Genomic DNA, 22,958 nt, shown 5'->3' with positions numbered 1-22,958 from the left:
GTATATATCTATATAGATACAAAATACAATTGTTTTTCTTTGATAAATTAATGTAGAAGTATTATTATTATTACTGATTGTATCTTGAAGAATTATTATTGTTAAAAAATTATTACTATTGAGGAATTTTATTTTATGAGTATTATTTTTTTCTCTGACTCTTTTTATAATTATATAAATTTATTTTATACCAAAAATATAAAAAGTGGGTTTCCTGTGGTTATGTCAGCGATATGATGAGTCAGCGGTAATCCACACTAATCTTCACTACGTTACCAAAATGAAGGGACATTACTTATTTGCAATACTTTTATTGATAGTTTTATACGGTAAGGATACTTATAAAACAGATGGATTTAGTTGTTTAAGTCTCCTTGTGTTATATAACCCTATTTTTTCACAATCGCGTTTAATCCAGGTACTGTCAGGGGTGATGATAAAGCAGGATCAATAATAGCTGTTAAAACTGATGAAACAGAACAAAGGGATGACGAAACATTAGTACATTCATTCAACGATAGAGAAGATCTTGAAGTATTCCAACCAACATCTGAATGGCAAACTGTTCAATTAGATCAGGCTATTCCGCCAGGTTTACACGTCAAAATTGATCTTCAATCAGGAGAGAAGCAAGCTAAGTTGATGGACGGTGATGATGGAAAAAGATACAAGAATCACGAAAAGAAAAAATACTCTAGGGAGCAAAATCATTCAAAGCAAAAGTTTGTTCAAATTGACAAAAATATATTTTCTAAACAGCATCTCAAGGATGCTTTGAAAGACTTCAAAGATAAATTCCATAATGAGAAACCTGGAGACGAAAAAGAGAAAGAGATTAAAGGTAACACAGGAAAAAAAACCGGATTCCCAAATTGGGAATTGTTGGGAATTTCCTTGAATTCCCAATTCAAACACCGACGTTGGGATTTATCGTTGGGAATTTCGTTCTAATACCCAATAGAAAAACAAAATTCCCAACAAACTAACATTGTTCGTTGGTAATTCAAGGAAATTCCCAACAAATTCCCAATTTGGGAATCCAGTCTTTTTTTCCTGTGTAATAAAACTGAAATAATCAAATATAATAATTAATGTAAGGCTGACGCCATACTGCTACAGTATTATAGTGCTGTCTCTTAGGTTCAGACATCAATCTTTTGCTGCGTCAAATCTAATTATTAACATTTAGTGCATGAGAAGAGCGACGTTTGACTCAATTGAGATCGACAGATTTAATTAAGGTCCGCGACTGGCAAAATTAAAATTGATGTTTGAAACGGATGTCGAATTTTAATGAATGTGAGTCAACTTCAATTCCAATTGAATTCGACAGGGCGAAAGATCGACGTCTGAACCGGGCCTTTAATAGAGTACATGTAGTTTTGATATATCTGGGGAATATAGGATACTGACTTACGACCACCACAACATGCCGTAACACCGACAATGATCACAACGTGTAGTTTAATATCATGGCTACAGTAAGGTACTGTACCATTCTTAGGGGAATACATTTCAATGCTACAGCTTGGCATACCATGCATGTACTATAAATCAGTAACAGATGTTTCCCACTCAAATGAAAACTTTTCTGAGTGATGTACATGTCTCAATGAATGGTGAATTGAATTGAATACTCAAGTTCTCTTTGCTCAGTCTTAGTCTCGTTTTGAATGGTGCATTGTATAATTCCAACTCAAATACTCTAAGCTAAAATGTTTCTCATCTCTAGTTAATTGTTAAATTCCCGGATATTAATTTTTTCTTTTCTTAATTTACCTTAGCAAATATTAAGTTCAGGTCAATCGAGGAAATAAGAAAAGACCTTCAAGATGCTAATCTGTTCCCGAAAAAAGACATTGATGTCATCAAGGAGCATTTACAAATACTAAACGACACCTCATCTATATTAGAAGAAAAAGAACATGCTTTGAATGAGCTGGAATACTATCTTCATCAGACAGATAATGCTATTGATTTTGATACTATTGGAGGGCTTAAACTGGTTATCAAACTGTTGAATAGTACTGAAGAACAACTCACAGCTACTGCGGCCTATGTACTTGGTTCTGCAGCTCAGAGGTCAGTTTAATATTTTCACAACTATGCATGTTTGACTTTCTAGTTTCCATAATGGAATTAGTTATCTTGTCCCAGAAGTCAAACTAATTAAGGACAAGTTACGATTCATATATACTGTTCTACATGCCATACCATGATAAAAAAATGCCACACATTTTAAGATTTCTACCAATTAAGTATCAGTGCTTCACTTTGATCCCAGAGGGGGGTACTCCCCTATATTCGCTATACGGGTACGTGCTGCCAAACAGGGTATGGTTTTCAGTGATTCTACTCTGGAACAGGGTATATAAAATCGCGCTCGCTCTGGAACAGGGTACATGAAATCACGCTCTCTCCTCTCTGGAACAGGGTTTTCAGCGATCTTGCTCTGGAACAGGGTATGAATTTCAGCAATTTTTACTCTGGAACAGGATCAGGGTTCAGAGGCTCAGCGGCACATCCCTACCCTAGACGGGCAAGAGTACCCCCGGGACTTTTATGAGATGATAAGCAGGATTGGACATCTAAATTCACACAACATTGCAATTGTTACATTGGTTTACAAACTCCACGTATCTAAACATCAAAGTGAAGCACCAATACCTAATAATCCTCTTCACACTTCACTGTACGGTGCCATCTTGAAACGTTTCTGAGCCTGTTTATCAAGGTGTCACAAAAGTGGTTATTACACAGTTATTTGAAGACCCTATGTGTTGGTCAGGCTGGGACTTGAACCACAACCTCTCACACAAAAGTCAGATGCTCAACAAACTAACAATTGGGTGGCAGTATAAACACTCATTGCAAGCTCAATACTGTTCTTGCTTCAATGCACAGGAACAGCTACCTTACAAGATGCTACAGAGGACTGTGAAGGGGACTATTGGTTAGCTCTAAAAAGCACAATTTGAAGTTATTGTAGCAATGAAAACTATTGTTCGCTGTGATGATCACTGGCCAAATTAGTTTTAAATCGGTCATACCCTGGCTTTACATTACCCATCAATATGGCGAAAGCAAAGATTTGACCCAATACAAGTTCCAATTCTAGCTGAACATTTCATCCTTTTGTGATAAGACTTGAACGTCTTACCATTTGTAGTAATTACCAGGTAGCACTTTCTCCACAGTTATTTTAAGACCCTGAGTGGTTGTCCAGCTGGGGGTTGAAACCAAGAGCTTCCATGTACAGAACGATGCTCTAATAACTAAGCCAGCGGGGTGGCAGATAAACAAGTTATTAAATTGATGAAATGTGTTCTTGTCACTCGGTACAGATCTATATGTAAAGTGTATGCTACATCGAGTGTATAAGCAGATTGAGATCTTGGGATATTGATATTGAGATCTCGTCTAGTAAACGAGAGGTCAGTGGTTCAAGTGCTGCGAGAACCCAACTGAGGCAGATTTTTTAATCTGCTTATACACTCGACGTAGCATACACTTAACATATAAGTTATTCAATGTTTTAGGTGACATCACACAAATTAAAATATTATATTGTGCCAGAGGTGTCACGATCATTCCTTTTGAAAGAAGTATTCTGTTGAAACACTGTGAAATGTAAAAAAAAAACGATGTTGATGGTACTGTTGTTATTTTTCAGCAACCCCACTGTGCAGAAAGCAGCACAAAAGTATGGTGCCTTGACCATACTCTTAAGATTACTATCACCTCACCATTCAATGAAAGTTCGACGCAAAGCTTTGTATGCTCTTTCCGCTTTAATTCGTTTGTGCTCTACAACTCAAAAAGAGTTTCTCAAGATGAATGGAATGGAAAATCTTCTAAAGATTCTAGTTGAACCCGGTACTGGACAAATAAGGACTAAAATTGTAACATTGACGACAGATATTCTCACTGAACAGTTTGATTTGGTAAAGAAAAAAGCAAAGCAGCAGGGTGCTCAAGACATTGCATCAATTCTGAAACAGTAAGTTGCTTACCTTAATGTCAGTCTACAAGTACATTTTGATTACCTGAACAAAGTCAGGGCACTGCTAACTCACAGATTGAACCCTGCCAAACAACCTTTGGAGTGATCTAAGTCAAGGAATGGCTGACACACAGATGGAGCCCTGAAACGATCTTCTGGGTTGATTAAAGTCAGGGCACTGCTAACTCACAGATTGAACCCTGAAACAACCTCAGAGCTGTTCTAATAGTCAGGGCATGGCTAACACACAGATTGAATAGTTAGTTTAAAGTGTTGTTTTATAGAGGGAGGAATGTAACCAGAGAGCAAGGAGATAACTCTCAAATCAAGGTAGAGACCTAACAAACTTTACTCACATGTGATACTGAGTCCAGGAATTGGACCTATTAGACCCAAGAGATGAAAGATAAGTGCACAACCGCTACATCATTCTCGATTCCCATAATAGGCAAATTGATTGATATTATTATTTTCATCTTTTTATGCTATATTTCAATTTATTATTTCAGAGTACCTCTTCTAAAGGTGATGGTCAAACAGGGCTGGTGTAGATTAGTCCCAGATCTTCTTCACACAACAGATAACGACACAAGAGAGAAAGTCTTACATGCTCTGAACATTATGGCAGTTGGCTGCCGACAAGAATTCAAAACTTCGAAAATTTTTAATAATCTTGACAATTTACAAACAGAATGGCAAAATATTGCCAAAGATGTCGATAACGAGGATGGAGAATATTTCATGCATTTGACGCAGTTAGTTTCAGAATTAAAAAATAGATTAAACTAAGTAATAATATATATATTGTAAATAGACCCATTTCAGACTGTGTCATGCTCTTAAGAACGAAATTGTTTGTTTGAGTTGTATTCATATTCATGTGTCTTTTTATGATACTCTATGGAACGACACGTGGTCTGAAATGGGAAAACATTACGCCCAAGGTAAAGAGGTCTAGTCTGCTTGAATAAATTGAGAGGGCGTGCTTGTAATTTGGTAAATGTAAATAAATTATTCCTTAATAGCTAGACATTTTTATGAGCATGAAGAAAATATATATCGAAAATAGTATCAAGATCGACCATTTCGTATAATTCAGTATCTTTCAATAAATTCGTAGCACAGAAAATCGCATTTTTCTCCCGTTAATATTAAGTTCTAATCTATAACCCTATATCAACAATGCTGCACAAGACACGTTAGTATTGAGTGGTAAGTGAAAACCCCACCCCACTAGACCCTGAACCTTTGCAACGTCGTGTCTTCAAAATCAACCGTGACTTCCGGTCCATCCAGCGTTAAAATCCCCGCTACATATAGACACACCTCGCTTATTCCCTGTCTCCCCATTCACGTGCATAGGGTTAAAAGCGCGTTAAATCCCCGGTCTCGATGTACGCCGGACCCGCAATACTGATACCAATAATTAATGTCCCTCCGTAGGTCATCTAGCCTCCTTTACAGCCGTCCTGAGGGTCTTCACGCAACGTTTCGCTTCGTTGCGTGACGATCCTAAGAACGGCTTCACCAAAAGATTTTAAAAAAAGTGTGTGTGAACCGGATAAACACTCCTTACACGCGCTAATCCTCGAGGCTCAGCCACTTGTTGATTGAATCATTCCGCAAGTCATCAACCGTTGAAGTCGGTGACTGACTCTAAAAAGCCCGCTAAAATGACGCCCCTGTACGGGGGCTGGCCTCTTACTAACGACTCTGGAAGTACTAACTTAGTCCTGGTACTTAGATATGTTGTCGAGTTTAAAGATCTCTTGAAGAAGGCGAAACTCTTTAATACTTTTTCCTTGATCTTTGATAGAATTAAGCTTACAGGTACTTACCCGCTAACATGAGAAGACCTTGAACACACATCCGATCGGATCCCCTATACGTTAATTAATTTTTAAAAGCTGAATTAGATTTGAAATTAGAGAGAATGCCTATTGTAGCGGCATTGATTTTAAAAACTTTTTTTTAATTTAACTTTAATTTATTTGATGGGAAAATAAATAAAATAAATACAAATATTAAAGAAATGTGAGCTAAAAATAGCAGATTAGACCTGCGGTTAGCCAGTAGGTGCGCAAGCGTATTGTATGCATGATGGCAGACTTCAGGCAGGCGATGTTTCTGTCAGGTTGTTCAACCCTCAAACATTCGATTTGACTGTATTTATTAACGAAAACCCTTGATAGAACCCTTGGATTCAACGCAAGACTTCTAGTTTACATCATGAAGGAATCACAAGGAGATTTTAATGGTGTTTAGTGGAAGATTTTGGTGAAAATGTACCCGTTTAGGAAGGAGTTGGTTGGCAAACGGTTTCTTTGTGTACGCGACACAAGATCAAATAGTAGCAGACCAAACTCACGATCAAACAGACTCTCAAATCCCTTAGATTACGAGTGGAAATGTGGAATTATAAGAGCTTGTACTGAGCAAGACAGCAGCCACCAAGATCAAAAGGTATACTGTAGAAATCCCTTTGTTCGAGAGTGACTCTGTTTTATTGGATTTTGACATGGACATTTCAACCGTGATTAATTTTCGTTAAAATAAACTAACGTGAAATGCATCACACATGGATTAAATGTTCCGATCGTGGTTATTATTCATGGAGTCGTTAGTCTATTCTTTATCATATCATTTATAACCCAATTTCTTTAGTGAACGATAGTCTAATGAAGCCCTCAGTAGTGTGTGTCATAATTTATCTGTGTAAGCTTATATCAACATGTGCCCTTGATATACAATATACATGTTTTTCTAAGTTCGAGATGTTTTATGTATACAAATAAAACGTCTTGATACCCTTTTCACTATTCCTAAAGTCTATAATATAAGGTACTAGTAAGAAACAATCTTCATGTTATCGATGTTTATAAAAGCGTGGTAATAGTCTTTATACTTCAAAGTAGCTTTAAAAAGGAATAGTTTGAAAATAATAGATTTGAACAGCTGAAAACTTACGTTAAGAATATAGAATGACATTTAAAAAAAGAATAGTTTGAAAGTAATAGGTTTGAACAGCTGAAATTTTACGTTAAAAATATAGCATGATCACCCGCACTACACACATTAGCGTTCATCTTAAGAACAGGATGCAATTTTTTAGTTTTTATGCAGTTTCTATGTTTCTATGTAATTATAGTTATATATGATATCATTGGTTTTTGGGGTGCCAATTTAACTTTTGAATGTAATTTACAACATTTCTCCTCCCTCCCTCTCTCTCACTGTACATTTTAAATAATAATATAATATAATAGTAATAATAATAATAATTTAATATATTCTTGAATTTAAAATTCTTTTTTTTAGCTTTTATCATCATTCCTTTTCAATTGTAACTGTCATTGTTAGATTTTAGTAAATGTTGGGGTTGGTTACGGTTATCCGCTCAACCACAACCAAAGCTTTATTTTTCTCTGGGCATCCAGACATTCCTACTGCCATGATAATAATATAAATAATAACGATTTATTGAAGCATATCGACAGGGTAGCAACACATTTTCAATACTAAGAAAATAATAAATTGAATATATCGTGAAGTTGATAAAATATAAAAACCTAGGTAAAGTTAAAATGTATTAAATAAAGGAATATATACAGTATTCTATATGTAAAACACATGTACGCACACACATACACATGCATATATATTAATAGAATACATTAATAGAATATATTATATATACATACGTATACAAGGAGAATTATAATAATAATGGTAAGGAATGATACTTCAGTCCCGGGGGGTACTCCCATATATGGACTATAAAGGGATGATCCGCTGAACAGGGTATGGTATCTCAAGCTTCTTGTCATAAACAGGGTATGCAATTTCACTCAAATGTCCAATTTCTTCCTGACTTTCTTGAGTTCATATTCAGGGTTTCTACTTTTTATTGACCGAAACTGGTTATCATGGTCGTAAAAAAAACGATACGCGAGATGACATAATTGAACGGGAACTCAGTGCAATTAATTATATCTTTTGTCATAAACAGGGTCTACAAATTTAATTTTTTTAATCATAAACAGGGTACCCCTTTCAGAATCCCAGCGGAATACCCCTACCCAAATTCTGACGGAGTACCCCCCCCCCCCTGGGACTTCAGTATTCTGTAATGATTTAAAAGACAGATAATGTTAGTATAATTGATAATAATCTGTATTTTTGGAGACATGCATGCATGCTAAAACCAATGATTTATTAGTTACTTATATACACCTATTTGCAAGAACATTGTCATACGAAAATAGAACATTAGTGATTTAGTGGGATAGGAATTATATTAAAAAACAAAAGAAGATCACTGAAGCTGAACTTTTTCTTTTGTCTTTTAATGTATTCCTTTCTCACTAAATCACTAATGTTCTAATATCGTATGACAACGTTCTTGCAAGTAGGTGTATACATGCACCATAATTTCCAGAAAACAATTTCAGTAATTGGTGGAAAATGTGCATTATTTCTATCATATCTATATTAGAACCGCTGTTCTAATCATTTTATGCAAACTTATTTAAGGTTTTAGTTGAATATGACAATGAGGATTGGACGACAAGAGAGTGGTTACATGTCTATAGTGATGCGTGGAAGCTATTTCTGGTTGAAAAAGATATGGTTTGGGCCCAACGGTATGACCCTAACTACCCCAGAAGATCTCTTCTGTGGCCTGCTTTGGTAAGAGGACTTATATTGACTCACCCAGACAAACTAAGATACTTCTAAATTATATTTAGATCTTGGCATTGAATTGATAAATCATGCGATTCTTGATGTTCAATTAACTTTGCTCATCATTATAGTCCTAACTACATGTTTTTGTATTGTTTTGTCAGACATTCTATCCACTTGTTGACAAGCATGGTTTGGATGAAAATCAGTCAATAGGTGTGGAATTCTTGGGCGATCATGTTAGGTATGTATCATATGACTAACTACCAGTAGGTGATCTTTGATGTAATATTTTAAAGCCGACAATGAGGACTGGTACTAATTGCAAGGACTTGAAACCCCACCCACTCTGATTTGGAGGCTTTGAAATGACTTCTCATACTCATTACTCATTCGGGAGGTTATTTGTTTATGATTGAAAGACTTGAGGGACAGATATGTCCCTGAACTGAATTAATTTTGTTTCAGTCCAAGGACTCAAATACACTCAAATACCTTACCTGACGTCATCATCATTAACATATTGGGAGTAAAAACCTTCATAACTTAGAGACACATCTCTCAAATCAAGAAATATTTTACCAATCAACCATTTACTTTATGCAGAACCAGTACTGAATGTATTGTCAAAGGGTTCATTTGCGCTTGAAGTGATTCATTTGAGGTAAAGGAAGTCTAAACATATGAATATTCACAACCACAGGGCATTTTGTCAGACTAATGAGATGAGACCATATCAAGAAGATGATGGCTTACAACCAGCTCTGAGGAATAACAGTAAAGTTTTAGAAGAGCTTGTTAACTGGCAGACATTACAGAAATCTCAAGGCATTCTAATATATGGTATGCATGAAATATCAGTATTAATTTAACAAGAAAAATTAGTTAAGCGTTCTGCAGTATGACAGTTGTTGCTACAACTACAAATCTCAAGCCCAGGATTTTTTTGTTTCCATAACAAATGATGGTAATAAATGACACATAATGAGATGCAACCATTTTCAGCACTTAAAACCAACTGATTTATAATCTGTACGATCTACATAATAGGCAAGAAAAAAATATTTTGACAGTCATCAAATGAAACAAACAAATAAATAAAGCGATTTTTCTGTTTTGTATATCATTAAATATACTGAATAAATTAGATATTTGTGTTAATGTATGCTACAACGTTTCTGCAATCGAGTGTGTGTATTAAGAGGATAAAATCATGTGGTTGTTTTCTAGGACCATTTACGCTGACTGGTTTTAGAGTTCAAGTCTACAGGTAAACAAGCTACTGTATCTGAACATTGTGTAGCATAGTCCTGTTGTATTGATTTCCTAGAGCAATTTCTGGGGGACAAAACAATAGGCCGTCTTTTCTTTTGTTTTGTCCCAAAGAACAATTCCTCTAGGGACTCAGTGCAAAGGGTTCTATAGTCTAGTATTGAGACGTCATTATTTATGTGCTATAAGAGAATGATTTATCATTTTAATTGACCTATAACATTATGACGTCACAGCTTGTTTACAAGGGCAAGAATGATAGGAATTTTAGCGAAATTTTCATTCGTTCGGGATATTTAGTACAACATTTATCTGTCATCACCTTTCCCCGTCTAATTAACCATTTTTTATTGTGATTTAATTCGTTTTGCTGCTATTTTGCCCCCTCTGGCGACCATGATCCTTAGCGTTAAAACAATAGATTGTTTTGATGTGACGTCATAGTGTTATAGGGCAATTATATATATATATATATATATATATATTAATAATAATTATATCCTTGCTCATAATTTAGATTCAATCATTTTCTTACCAGAAGTATACCATTTCTTTTACCTGTCTCTAGTTATTAGTTTATAACTTTGAACTACTTTAATTTTTTGTTTCAGAGAGAAATGTCGGCAATGGTTTTCTGCTGTAATTACATCACATGACCTTATAACCAGGGTATGAATATTGACAGAGATTGATAAGCATACTTTAATTAGTCAGAAAATCTCATTTAACAGAATTGAGGTAGAGATATTGCACTCGCCTCTATGGTCTTTGGTTCAATTCCTGGTTTGGTCATCACATGTGGGTAGAGTTTGCAATGTCTCTTCCTTGATTCAAGGATTCTTGAGGTTAGAGGTTATTTCAGGGTTTGATCTGGGTCTGATAATCATACTAGAATACAACTAGTTGTTTGGTCAGAGATGGCCGTACCATGCATCATTTACTCACTGAGCTGCTATATTCATTTTGGACGTGATAGGAAATGGATGTGATGGACGATACTGTCTTACAGACTCACAGGATCAATCCCAGATTGGTAATGGTCTTATTATTAGCTAATGGTAAGAAAATTGTTTAAATGCTCATCAATATTGTTGTATATTTAGCAATAAGTCCTCAAACCTGAATGGGCTATTGACTCGGAATAGGCCATGAAGGTGAGAGGACTAACTGTTTTAGTCAAATTCAACTAGTCGGTCAAATATATAGATGCAGACAAGTTTTGAATTAAAGTTAAATTTAATGTTTTGGTTTTGAAAGCCGGCACTTTTTGCTACTAGTAGCTATAACTTATAGCACAGTAGTAGCTAATCCACTCCAATTAGAACGCAGCATTGTGTCATAGACTACTAGTACGATTTGACTAATATCCATTAGAACATGCGTAGTACATAAATTACATATCAAGTCTCGTAATTTACCTATTACACAGTTCTTATATGATTTCCAAGCCTATCCCACATGGCTTACAGTCTCATTTCTCTTAATATCATCTATTAGAGTATGTTATGCTCTGTTCTACTATGAGTAACATTAACTAACACAGTGATGATACAGTAATGATGAAAAGGTAAATTATACACCGTGAAAAGATGAAAAAACTTACTGACGTTTCGGACGCTAGTCCTTCGTCGCTAGTCCTTACTCCGACGAAGGACTAGCGTCCGAAACGTCAGTAAGTTTTTTCATCTTTTCACGGTGTATAATTTACCTTTTCATCATTACTGTTTCATTAGAAACACCGACGCAGCTCACACTAGTTTTTAGCTAGTTATATCCAGTGATGATACAGTCGACTCTCTTTGAACGACCACTCTCGTAAGCGACCATCTCCCGTAAGCGATCACCTTTTGAAATTCCCGTTTTGTTCCCCATATAAATTCTGCAAAAACACTCTCTTGTAAGCGACCACTCTCGTATGCAACCGCGACCACCTTTGGGGTTAAAATTTTGGAATTTTTCATTGTTTTTCCTCTCCCATAAGCGACCACCCAAGAGCCAGTAATGTTGACAGATCCTTTAACAATAAAAAAATTAAGAACATAGAGTCATCAGGTATTGAAAACCCGAAGAAATATTGACAATTACACTACTATAAACATATAGCACATTCAAGGTTTTGATTAAAACAGTTTAATTGTTAATACAGTAGTTTTAACACATGAGTTACAAATTATATGGTTTAGGCTTCCTGTGTTGGGATTCCCATTGTTTGGGCTTCCTGTTTTAACTCTCTAGTAAGCGACCACCTCCCGTAAGCGACCACTTTCTCCTGGCCCTGGGATGGTTGCTTACAGGAGAGTCGACTGTAACAAGATGAAAGGCAAAGAGTGCCTTTTATTCAAGCAAATCTCAATCCTATTGTTATTTGTTACTGCTGTGACTTGGGAAATAAATAAACAATTTTCTACACATTTGTTTTTTAACAGGGGTTGAACTAGATAGCATGTTACGAGGGGATTTAGTAAGAGTGTTACCAGTTAGAAGGAATCGCCAGTCACAAGTTGTCATTACTTCATCATATACTTCAACTACGCCAAGCTGTACCACCGGCAATTCGGTAAGTATCATATGTTTGATATTTTGGTCACATATATTTTGGCCAAATATTTTCCCGTACGGCCCTCCCACTCAGTCAATCAGTACATATTATTATTTAATTATATATTATTATTACTTTTTGTGATTTGACTGTACAGTTTAAAATTTCGTTTGGGGGACTGTTATTATCAATCATTATCGCTCAGTTTCGTAAAACAATAACTGAGGCATTTGAGATTTCTCTTTCTGTTACAGATCAGAGTAGCCAATAGAATATTTCATATTAATTCTATGTTGTTTCTAGATGTGGCAGTTTTTAAATGATATGTGTAGAGATTCACCATCAAACCCACCAGCCCAGACATCTACCAGTACTTATCAAACACAAGCCTTACGTAGCCCTCCAGTTAACATGTCAACAGCAGCAAAAAATACTTCTTCTGGTGAAGAACGAAGAGCAAGTGAAGCTTCTAGGTTTGTTTGGCTATTAATTTACACTGTCCTACAATTAATTGAGAACTTAACCCTGCCATTCTATGCTTTATAAATTTTAAGATATAACTAGCTAAAAACTAGTGTGAGCTGCGTCGGTGTTTCTAATGAAACAGTAATGATGAAAAGGTAAATTATACACCGTGAAAAGATGAAAAAACGAAAAAACTTACTAATTTTAACTTACTACTTTTTTCATCTTTTCACGGTGTATAATTTACCTTTTCATCATTACTATTTATAAATTTTAATTTTCTGCGTCTTTGCTCCCTCGGCATCTCATATTTCGAGTAAAACATCAGTAAAAAGGTCTATTTCTCGTAATATTGAACTACAGTACTGGTGAACGTGGTACAGCACATTAGCAGCAAACGCAACCCTTACTTTCTCAGCCTCATATCTGTTCTTTGAATTCACAGAAACAACAAAAATCTGGCATCCAGAGATCCAAAGCCTACGACTGACAAAGAAGTGGCTAGTTTAGAATCAAAGTCTGGTACTTATGATGGTATGGAACAAGATAGAAAGAGTATGAAGCATGGTTCCATTTCTCTATTCCAACATGAGCATGAAAACAGTACAAAGAACCTTGGTCTTCAAAAGCCCAATACTTCACCAGTCAGAACTCCTTTTCCGCATTCATCACCGCTGAGGCCTCCAATCCCAAGTCCTATTCATTATCAATCTCCTTACAGTTCCTTGGAGAACCTCTCAAATTCCAGTTCTAGTCCAGTACAAAATAGATCTCCTCAGCGACCATTTGGATCTCCACCAAAGTCCTCTCCTGGACCTTCGAGTGGTACACTCCTCAGAGCTTCTCCTCTTAAGAGTAGTAGATCACCACCTATCATTCTAGATCACAAGCAACCACATTTTACACCACCTAAGAGACAGTTTACTCCTCCATCATCTTCAAGCTTTTCTCCTTTGAGATCAAACAAATTAAGTCCAGTTTTAAGTAGTCCTTCCCTGCATGGTCTTATCAACCTGCAAAATAGTGGACTTTCACCAGGTCATAGCCACGATCCACATCAATTGATGGGAGCATTTGCCTGCTCTCCCAGACATTCTCCACCAAATGTATTAACCAGTCAGTTGTATGCACTTCAGCTTCAACAACAACGACAGTTACAAGATCAGCAACGCCAGCAGCTTCAACATGATCAAATTCTCTCGCAATTTCATATGCAGATGAATCAACTACAGCAAATGGCTGACCAGTTGAAATCTTGCCAACAAGGAATGCTTTCCCTTGAGCAGAGGGAAATGCTTAATCTTTATTACAACCAAATAATGTCTCAGTACCAACAGGCCAGCCTTATAAAATATCATTCAGCAGCATCACAGGACAGTACAATTCTGTCTACAGACCAACAAATGCAAATGCTTAGGGAACAAATGCAATTCGAATTCCTTTCTGACCAGCAAAAGCAGGACAGTTATAAATTGTTGCACACCGTTCCAGAAAAAGACCAATTCCAGTCAATGTTGTCTCATATGCAGCAATACTCAAATGTGTATACAGAGTTAAGTCACAAGAGGTCAAATGACAAGGCACAAAATCAGGAGGAAGACAGTATTAAAGATCATGTTGCAAGACTGAAAAAGTTTATCCCTAATAAACAGGTACGTAGTATAACAGAGATAGTGCCTGTTTTATATAATTTATAGTGTTTTTAACACTATTCACGATCGTGCGCCTGTTATATTTGACCTGTAGCTGAATGTGACAGCATAAGACGTAAATTGTGACCAATGAGTGTGCCAGATTTATTGAATACTCTAGTTTCGAGTTCCAAATTACTGCTGTGTTCCTTGATCATAGACTCATTTGCTCATGTTTAGCGTCAACTTTACCCAACTTTGTGCGCAATATTTGTGTCCAAAAAAAGGTCCGTGCAGTTTCTAAGTGCTTGTATTGTTGAAGTTGTGCATTCTTTACTTTACCATTGGTATTTGTGAATATTTAGACTAATTCGAGACTAACCCTGAGGCTAATCCTGAGTCTGTAATCTAGGAATACAGCAGTATTTTGAAACTCGAAACTGGAGTATTCACTTCACGCGTAAAAATACTATATATACACACACACATCAGTTCTGAAGACTCGCATCTCGGTAAATATTCCCCGATATTTACTTCACCTTCAGCGAATTATTGTTAAATATATACATAATAAATTATATATACACCACTTGTAATAAGTAACCTACACAACTCTAGCTCTAGGTACAAAATAAAGGAATATGGTCACACTAATAATTGAACTTACTGTGTTCCAGGAGGAACTGAAAGCTAATTCTCAAACAGCCAGCACATCACCTTCTTTGGGCACCAAACCTAAAAAAGATACTGTTATGTCAATACCTAACACATCCTCCAGTTCTTTAACATGCCTGGCTTCATCAAAAGAAAGTACAATATCTAAAGCTGCTGCGGTTTCTATATTGCCTTTAATGCAGAGTGTAGAAAAAGATCACAACAAAACCGATGATCAAAAAGTAGTTGATGCATTGGTCAAAAAACCAAGGTATGTAATCATAATTTACCTGCTTTTATTGTTATCAATAAACCCTTGAAACAGGTGCACATTATCTGCATTAATCTGTAAAACATTAGACAAAAAATCTCTTTAGTTTGGGTATGCTTTAATGTTTTCCCATTTCAGATCATGTGTTTGAAATGGGAAAATATTATGCCCAAGTAAAGAGGTCTGGCTATTGATCATGAATACTATTATTTCATAGTTAAATATGCAAAGACAGCTTGATTATATTCATTACAATATTTTTACTTTCAATTGTTTATTAAGTGTCTCAGAGTGTCCGTCCACCAGTACTGTTGAAACCAACAAGTCTTCCATTCCCTTAATGGTAAGCTCACTAGTTTGTATATAGAATAGTATGAGTAATTATATTTCATATTGTAAAATTCCTATAATAGTCTGTTTTCTCATTCTGTAAATACCGCTGTGTTTTAAGACTGAAGATTCATCTCCGCAGGCTTAGCCTCGCTTAAGCAGGGCTGTCAACTCTCCCGGATAAACTGGGAGTCTCCAGATTTTGGACCATATCTCCCGGTCTCCAGATTAGAGTCTCAAATCTCCCGGATAATCTCCGAAGCTGACCATTTCTTGTGAGTCACTCCACTTTCACAACCATAAAATTCCAATTATTTTGTGTTGTTTGTGTTATTTTACATCGCTAACAAAATCAAAACATTCCTCATAAACTGTTCTTGCAAGCAGGCCATTGTAATATAAGTGATAATCTGATTGGTCAGAAATAAACCAATCACATCAAATGTTACAAAGTGAATGACGTCTTTTCGTGCCCTTTTTTCCGCTGTGACGTCATGTCCCTTCTCTATCAATTCTCCAGATTTGAATATCTTGGGGGTTGACAGCCCTGCTTAAGAGTAAATCATTTGCAAATGTCAACTTTAATGTAAAGAATGTGGAGCTTGAACAATACCAATGTTTTGAAATCCCACAGACTTTTAATGGTATCTATGAATAGCTGACTTATAAATGAGGCTAAGCCTGTGCAAATGAGTCTGTAGTCTTCAAAAACGGTGGCATTGAATGTGAAACTGGTGTATTAACAAGTAAATTACTTGCTCATACAAGTACAGTATCTGCATAATGATCAATAATTTTTAGGGAAAATGTACAGAGTATGAATTGGCATAAATAATTTTATGTCAGTGCCTAAACTTTGTGACTACAGCTATTGCTATTTTCATAGACATTCAAACTTGGTGCAAGCTGCACGCTAAAAAAATGTTTGTTTTTTTTGCTGCTGTCAATCAAAAAGTTAATCCATTGGTACCTTTCATATCTTTGACTGGCGGCAGAGAAACCAAATTTCAGCTTGTAGTTTACAACTATGGAGGTTGCATGTTTACAAAAATACTTTAGCAGTAATGCAGGATATATTTTCTTCCAACTAGTTGCCAATATTTAATGGCAGCTCAAAACTGCAATATTAAAACTTATGTCTCCTCGAATGAACAGTGTCATTAGTGCAATAGCTTATGTCAATGCACTTGTTCTCTGTGGTAAAGAATTTCTTTTTTCATACCATATTCCAGGCTACAGGTCAAGAAAATATATCAAGCTCTATTCTTTCTCAAACTAAGAATAACACCTACAAGCTTGAAGATCAATTTTCTACTCAAGAAATAAAGAAAAGTAAGGTTTCTCCTAAAAAGGAGGATGACCCTTTTGGATTCAATAGCATTGGAGATGATGTTAACAAAAAACCATCCTATGCAACAGTGACTAATTCAAGTGATAACAGCAGTAACAAATTATCAACAACTTCAAGCAGTAAGAATAAAAGCAAGGGAAAAAAGACTGCAGTTTTGAGCACACTAGCAGATCATTCGGTTAAGCATTCTCATAATGAAGCAGTTGATGAAACAGGAGCAGCCAAGTCAGAGGCAACCAATAGTCGTGAGTCTGTTATAAAGTATGTTGTAAACAAATCTGAACCACTAGTCACTAGTTTGAACATTCCTAACAAAGAAACCTCCACGGCGACGTTAGACACTGAAACGCTGCCATTCTCTGTAGATCAGTTATTAGAATTTCACAAAACATCTGCTCAGGCAGCAGTGAAAGTATTTGAACGAACTAATGAAGTGGCAGAGCCAAAATTGTCTGATACTAACAAAAAGCAGGGCAAGAAAAGGAAAAAAGACAGAACATTAGAGGATAGAGATAACGATAAAATTCCAATAAAGAAGTCAACAAAAAGTGCTAAGCAATCAAAAAAAAGCAAACAAAAAGTGGATGAGTCAAAGCAAGAACTGAGTGGATGTCTTGAAAACGAACCCACACTTCAGACTTCTGATTTGTTAAGTAAAGCTGATGACCATGATTGCAAAAAACAGAAGACAGGCTATCAGAAATCACTTGAAAATAATTCTTCAAAACCTCTATGTAGCTTTTTCCAAAACATCAATGAAAATGAAATGAAATGCAAAGATGGATTAAAAGAGCAGGAAAAAGAAATATTGTGTACTGAGAATATATCTAGGAATGCAGACAAAATGCAGGACTGGAGGTTAATGAAGCAGCTCTCTGCAACAGATACAGTAGTTTCATCCTATAACAGTACAAAATCAGCTGTCCCTGTAAACTTTGTTGCAGATCAAGCAGTTAAAACTGTGACTACAGTCAGCAGAGCTTCTGAACCTGTATTGGCTTCAACCTTGTGTGGAACAGAGTACGTGGTCGAACAGATTGAAACCTCTAGTGAAGCAGCATCAGGCGATAGTGCTACTTTTAAATCTGAGGTGACCAGGAAAAGAAAGAAGAGCAGAAAGGTTTTAGAGAATGAACTCGTATTGGACCAAGATAAGCTCAAGGAAGAAGAGAATGAAAAGCTGAAAAAGAAATTGTCAAAGAAATGTCATCAGATGAGTGAAAAGGTAGACAAGAAAGAGATACCTGAAATTGTTGATCAAGAAGAACAAGAAAGATTTGTAAGTGAATCCAAGAAGAAGAAAAAGAAGAAGAAAAAGGAAGAGCCATCTGAAGATTCAAAAGGGAAAGAAAAAAAGGACAAAGATACTAAGAAAAAGAAGAGTAAAAAGATGGAAAATGGGATACTAACAACAGACTCTAAACTCAACGACACCAATAGGATGGGAGAAATGCCTAATGAGATTGAAAAAGCACTTTTGCAATGTGACAATCAGGAAATGGATGGACAAAAAGATGATTTACAAAAACATTTTGGAGAAGGAAAATACGTAGAAGCTCCTACAGAAGTAAGGAATCAGGAATCTAAAAAAATACCTGATATTATTGATCCTATAAAAGCAGAAAGCCAGAAAAGTTTTAATATTAAAAAGTCTCAGAAAATCAAAAATGACAAAGTAGTGGAAGGCAACAAAGATGAAAAGATGAAGAAAGAAAAGAAAGTTAAGAAAAGGAAGACAAAAGAACCAACAGATGAAATGATTAAAGATACAAGGACAGCTGAAAAGCCTGCAGTCACAAAAAATGATTCTTGTAGAGGAGAGGATATTAAGAGAGATGTGCCAGACTCTAATGCAACTGCTGAGAAAAAAGATAAAAATCATCAGGAGAATGATAAGAATGATGAAGAGATTGCTGAAAGGAAGAAGATAGATACAGAGACAGCACCAAACAACCACACAGTAAATGATGGTAAGCATCCATTGGTAGTATAGAGCTTTATCACACGGCAGCCATGTTGACTGCAATGATATATTTACCCCATTTCCCCCTCATCCAAGCGCTTCAGGATGAGGTTATGAGGGTTTTGAAAAGGGTTTTTATTAAGGGAATAAACATGGCACCAAGTGATAAAGGTCTATAGACTGAGGCTTTGCATCATGATGTGATTGCAGCCATGACAGGAGGCACCGCAATACGTCAAGTCTTTTTCCCTGGGAAACTGAATTCTTTCTCATGTAAATCAGATCTAAGACCAGATTCAATTGTTCCTGCCTTCCTATCCTGTCTTGTCTGCCATCAAGTGCAAAATCTAGCTCAATCAGAGAATTTTGTTGTCAGGATAATTTACTTATGGCTTCCGTAGCAACATACATGTTTGTAAACCTTTTCAGAAAAAATGGAAAGCGATAACAGCATGAAAGTTGAAACTGAAATAAAAGAAGAAGAGAAATCAGAAGAGGTGAAGAAAAAGACCACTGGGAAAAAGAAAAACTTAGAAAAGAAAAAAAGTATCAAGAGAAAACAAGATACAACGTCTGAAGGTTAGCTATTCTCACAAGGAATAATCGATGACGAACAGTCATGGAAGTTATTGACCAAGCTTGATATTTATATTTTACAATCAACACTCCCCATACAAGGCTCTTAAGCTGGTCCTTTTAAAACCAGTCACATTTACAGGCTGGTCTGCCCATTGAGTGGCCATTATTCTTAGCCCCCAATCATAATAATTATTATTATAATAATTTTTGTTTTTTTCCAGAATTGGAAGTACATAGCAAAAAGAAGAAAAAGATTAAAGAGCCAGCAGAAGAATACTTTCTTCAGGTAATAAGAAGAGATAACTAGCTAAAAACTAGTGTGAGCTGCATCTGTGTTTCTAAAGAAATAGTAATGATAAAAGGGTAAATTATACACCGTGAAAAGATGAAAAAACTGACGTTTCGAACGCTAGTCCTCCATCAGAGTAAAGTACGCTCTTTTACTCCGACAAAGGACTAGCGTCTTTTCACGGTGTATAATTTACCCTTTTATCATTCAGGTAATAAGACACATTTATTGTTAAGAGGACTTTATATCAGTTTAATATTATCACACAAAAACAGTGATAAATATATTACGAGTAAGTTGTAATTTCAATTTTAAAATTTAATTTATAGTAATAGTGTTAAATATATATTAATATTTTTCTTCTATAATAATGTTTAGAACTCAGGTTGCCTGGCATTTTCAAAGCTTCCAAGATGCAGAGACTGCCGAGACAAAGAAGAAAAGCCTGCAATGAATTCTCAAGTGTGCTGCAGATTCACCTTATTTAGAAGGTAAATAATTAGAGACAGTATATGGGAAGCACAGGTGGTGTAGCAGTGAGAGGAATCACCTCTCACCAGTGCTACCTACTGCCGGTAGGGTAGTCCTGCCAGCTGGTGTCGTATGCAAGTAAAGGTTGTTTGAGAGAACCTCGCCATTGCATCAAGTTAGTAAGAGACCTCAAACCAACAACTCACATGTGATGCTAAGTACAGGAATCAAACCCGAGACCCAAGACATGACACTAGGCAATTGCACTACTAAACATAGTAAATATTTTTTCCTTTGAATGATTTTATTTTTAGGCTCAAAAAGAAGAAAAGATCTGATAAAGTTCAAGTTGCAGGATTTTTGTCACCAGAAAATGCAGAACCAGATGATTTTGAGCCTTGGGTGGCACATCAAGAAGGTATTTGGGGCAGCTCTGCTTTTTTTTTGGCTCCATTATAATGTGGTGTGTTGTGTTGGTTGTGGTGTGATATGGTGTTGTGTGGTGCTGCTTTGGTGCCCTGCAGTGTAAGGTGGTGTGCTGTGGTGCCCTATGGTAGTTTGCTGTGGTGTGGTGTGGTGTGATGTGGAATGGTTTTGGAATGGTTTGTTGCCCTGAGGTGTGGTGCAGTGTGGCATGTTTGGGTGTCCTGTGGTGTGAGGTAGTGTGCCGTGGTGCATTGTAGTGTGGTATAATGTTTAGTGGACTGGTTTGTTGCCCTGTGCTTTGGTGGTCTTTGATGTGGTATGTTTGGGTGTCCTGTGGTGTGAGGTAGTGTGCCGTGGTGCATTGTAGTGTGGTATAATGTTTAGTGGACTGGTTTGTTGCCCTGTTGTTTGGTGCCCTGTGGTGTTGTATGGTTGGGTGTGCTGTGGTGCATTGTAGTGTGGTATAATGTTTTGTGGACTGGTTTGGTGCCCTGTGGTGTGGTATGGTTGGGTGTCCTATGGGTGTGAGTTAGTGTGCCGTTTTTCATTGTGCTGTGGTTCATTGTGCTGTGGTTCATTGTGCTGTGGTTCATTGTGCTGTGGTTCATTGTGCTGTGGTTCATTGTGCTGTGGTTCATTGTGCTGTGGTTCATTGTGCTGTGGTATGGTGTGATGTGAAATTTTGTTTTGTGTGTGTGTGTGATGTGGAATGGTTTGGTGGTCTTTGATGTGGTATTGTTGGGTGTTCTGTGGTGTGAGGTACAGCAGTGTGCTGTAGTAATAAATTGCTTTCTTTTTTAGTCATCGATATCTTGAGTAAAAATGAAGCTCTATACATCCTCAACAATGTTGCTGAAGAGTTTTGTTCTTTGGTAAAAGAAGAAAAAAGAGCCAGGACATTGGTAGCTGACGGAAGTGAGTTGCAGAAATGTTTACCCATAATTATTCTGAGTATTTTGTAGACTAACTAATTAATCATAGAATATAGAAGCTTTGCGCCATCATGTGATGGCAGCCATGAACGGCAGGCATAACAATGGAGTCGTTGTTCCCTGGGAAAATGAAATCTTTCTCATGTAAATCACATTAGACCAGATTCAATTGTTCCTGCCTCCTGTCATGGCTGCCATCACGTGATGGTGCAGAGCCTCTACACTAGGTGTTTGTTAGTTATCTAACAGTTATTGTTTTGCAGGTTTTGTTGCCTACAAAAGAGCTGTGACCGGTCTTCGTGAGATGTGTGATGCTTGTGCCACTACGATATTCAACATTCACTGGGTGTGTCAGAAGTGTGGCTTTGGTGTTTGTTCAGATTGTTATGAGTTGAGGATAAAAGAAAAAACAAAAAGTAAGCATCCCTTAAATGATTTAATTAAATAAATGCTATGACATATACTTACTGTGGTGAGAGTTAACAATCTCAGTCTGTCTCTCAACCCTGTGTCGTCCACTCCTGGGGTCGCCCGTTTGAGTCCTGTTGGTTTGATGTGTTGTTCTCTATGAAAATCAACATGTGAGTTGAGTGTTGTAATTCAATAATTAATGTAGTGAAAGTGCATATATGATGGTAGAGCAAACCTCACACAACTTACAGGGAATGATGCATGTTGTAAAGATAGCATAAAGGTAGTTTATACTCGTCTGTAAGTTTAAAAAAATTAAAGTGGCACTATGATAGTTGATAATGATGGTGATGATTATGATGGTGATGATTATGATGATGATGATGATGATGGTGGTGGTGGTGGTGATGATGATGTGGTGGTGGTGATGATGATGATGGTGATTATGATAATGATGGTGGTGTTGGTGATGATGTGATGATGATGATGGTGATGCTAATAATAATACTTTGAAAACTAACAGCTGAAAAGAAATCATTCGAGTTCAAGTGGTTCAACTGTATGCCAGGACTCACTCATCAACCAAAAAACCTTACCATTGCTCAGATTATTCCCGGTGAAGGTAAGAGTCAATTGTCATTACCCAGTTTGCAAAATATGGAAAACTGCTGTAACAGATAAACTTGGT

The 22,958-nt window shown here is 36.4% G+C and overlaps 2 protein-coding genes across 3 annotated transcripts in view; both read left to right on the top strand.

The window, feature by feature from the left end:
• The first annotated feature begins 246 nt into the window (after window positions 1-246).
• Window positions 247-5,031, top strand: LOC116296350 (nucleotide exchange factor SIL1). Its single transcript, XM_031704357.2, has 5 exons — window positions 247-329; window positions 419-841; window positions 1,785-2,082; window positions 3,674-4,000; window positions 4,513-5,031. Exons 1-5 carry the CDS (start codon window positions 281-283, stop codon window positions 4,790-4,792), a joined length of 1,377 nt encoding a protein of 458 aa, XP_031560217.2. The 5' UTR covers window positions 247-280; the 3' UTR covers window positions 4,793-5,031.
• Window positions 5,032-6,111: 1,080 nt separating this feature from the next.
• LOC116296338 (uncharacterized) overlaps window positions 6,112-22,958 on the top strand; it is a 27,966-nt gene continuing 11,119 nt past the window's right edge. The window contains exons 1-20 of one of the 2 annotated variants that reach the window (XM_031704345.2): window positions 6,112-6,466; window positions 8,537-8,692; window positions 8,851-8,930; window positions 9,390-9,529; window positions 9,917-9,956; window positions 10,570-10,627; window positions 10,935-11,016; window positions 12,385-12,515; window positions 12,801-12,970; window positions 13,408-14,614; window positions 15,451-15,518; window positions 15,801-15,861; window positions 17,081-19,169; window positions 19,592-19,741; window positions 19,963-20,027; window positions 20,409-20,521; window positions 20,816-20,919; window positions 21,729-21,842; window positions 22,123-22,275; window positions 22,794-22,892. In XM_031704345.2, coding sequence (XP_031560205.2) covers window positions 6,287-6,466; window positions 8,537-8,692; window positions 8,851-8,930; window positions 9,390-9,529; window positions 9,917-9,956; window positions 10,570-10,627; window positions 10,935-11,016; window positions 12,385-12,515; window positions 12,801-12,970; window positions 13,408-14,614; window positions 15,451-15,518; window positions 15,801-15,861; window positions 17,081-19,169; window positions 19,592-19,741; window positions 19,963-20,027; window positions 20,409-20,521; window positions 20,816-20,919; window positions 21,729-21,842; window positions 22,123-22,275; window positions 22,794-22,892 — 5,260 coding nt within the window. In that variant the 5' untranslated portion in view covers window positions 6,112-6,286. Of the gene's footprint in view, window positions 6,467-8,536; window positions 8,693-8,850; window positions 8,931-9,389; window positions 9,530-9,916; window positions 9,957-10,569; window positions 10,628-10,934; window positions 11,017-12,384; window positions 12,516-12,800; window positions 12,971-13,407; window positions 14,615-15,270; window positions 15,519-15,800; window positions 15,862-17,080; window positions 19,170-19,591; window positions 19,742-19,962; window positions 20,028-20,408; window positions 20,522-20,815; window positions 20,920-21,728; window positions 21,843-22,122; window positions 22,276-22,793; window positions 22,893-22,958 lie in introns of both variants that reach the window. The other variant, XM_031704344.2, reaches the window with a different exon arrangement.

Source organism: Actinia tenebrosa, unplaced genomic scaffold (genome assembly GCF_029948245.1).
Source record: "Actinia tenebrosa isolate PJP-AT-01 unplaced genomic scaffold, QUT_ActTen_1.0 PGA_scaffold12__29_contigs__length_12842862, whole genome shotgun sequence".
NCBI lineage: Eukaryota > Metazoa > Cnidaria > Anthozoa > Actiniaria > Actiniidae > Actinia > Actinia tenebrosa.
This window is presented reverse-complemented; position numbering and strand designations above follow the sequence as displayed.

Excerpts from the sequence above, each read along its gene's own strand:
- LOC116296350 (XM_031704357.2), top strand. The coding sequence starts at position 281 with ATGAAGGGACATTACTTATTTGCAATACTTTTATTGATAGTTTTATAC. Across the intron at positions 330-418 it reads TTTATTGATAGTTTTATACG|GTACTGTCAGGGGTGATGAT; the intron begins GTAAGGATACTT and ends CGTTTAATCCAG. Across the intron at positions 2,083-3,673 it reads CTTGGTTCTGCAGCTCAGAG|CAACCCCACTGTGCAGAAAG; the intron begins GTCAGTTTAATA and ends GTTATTTTTCAG.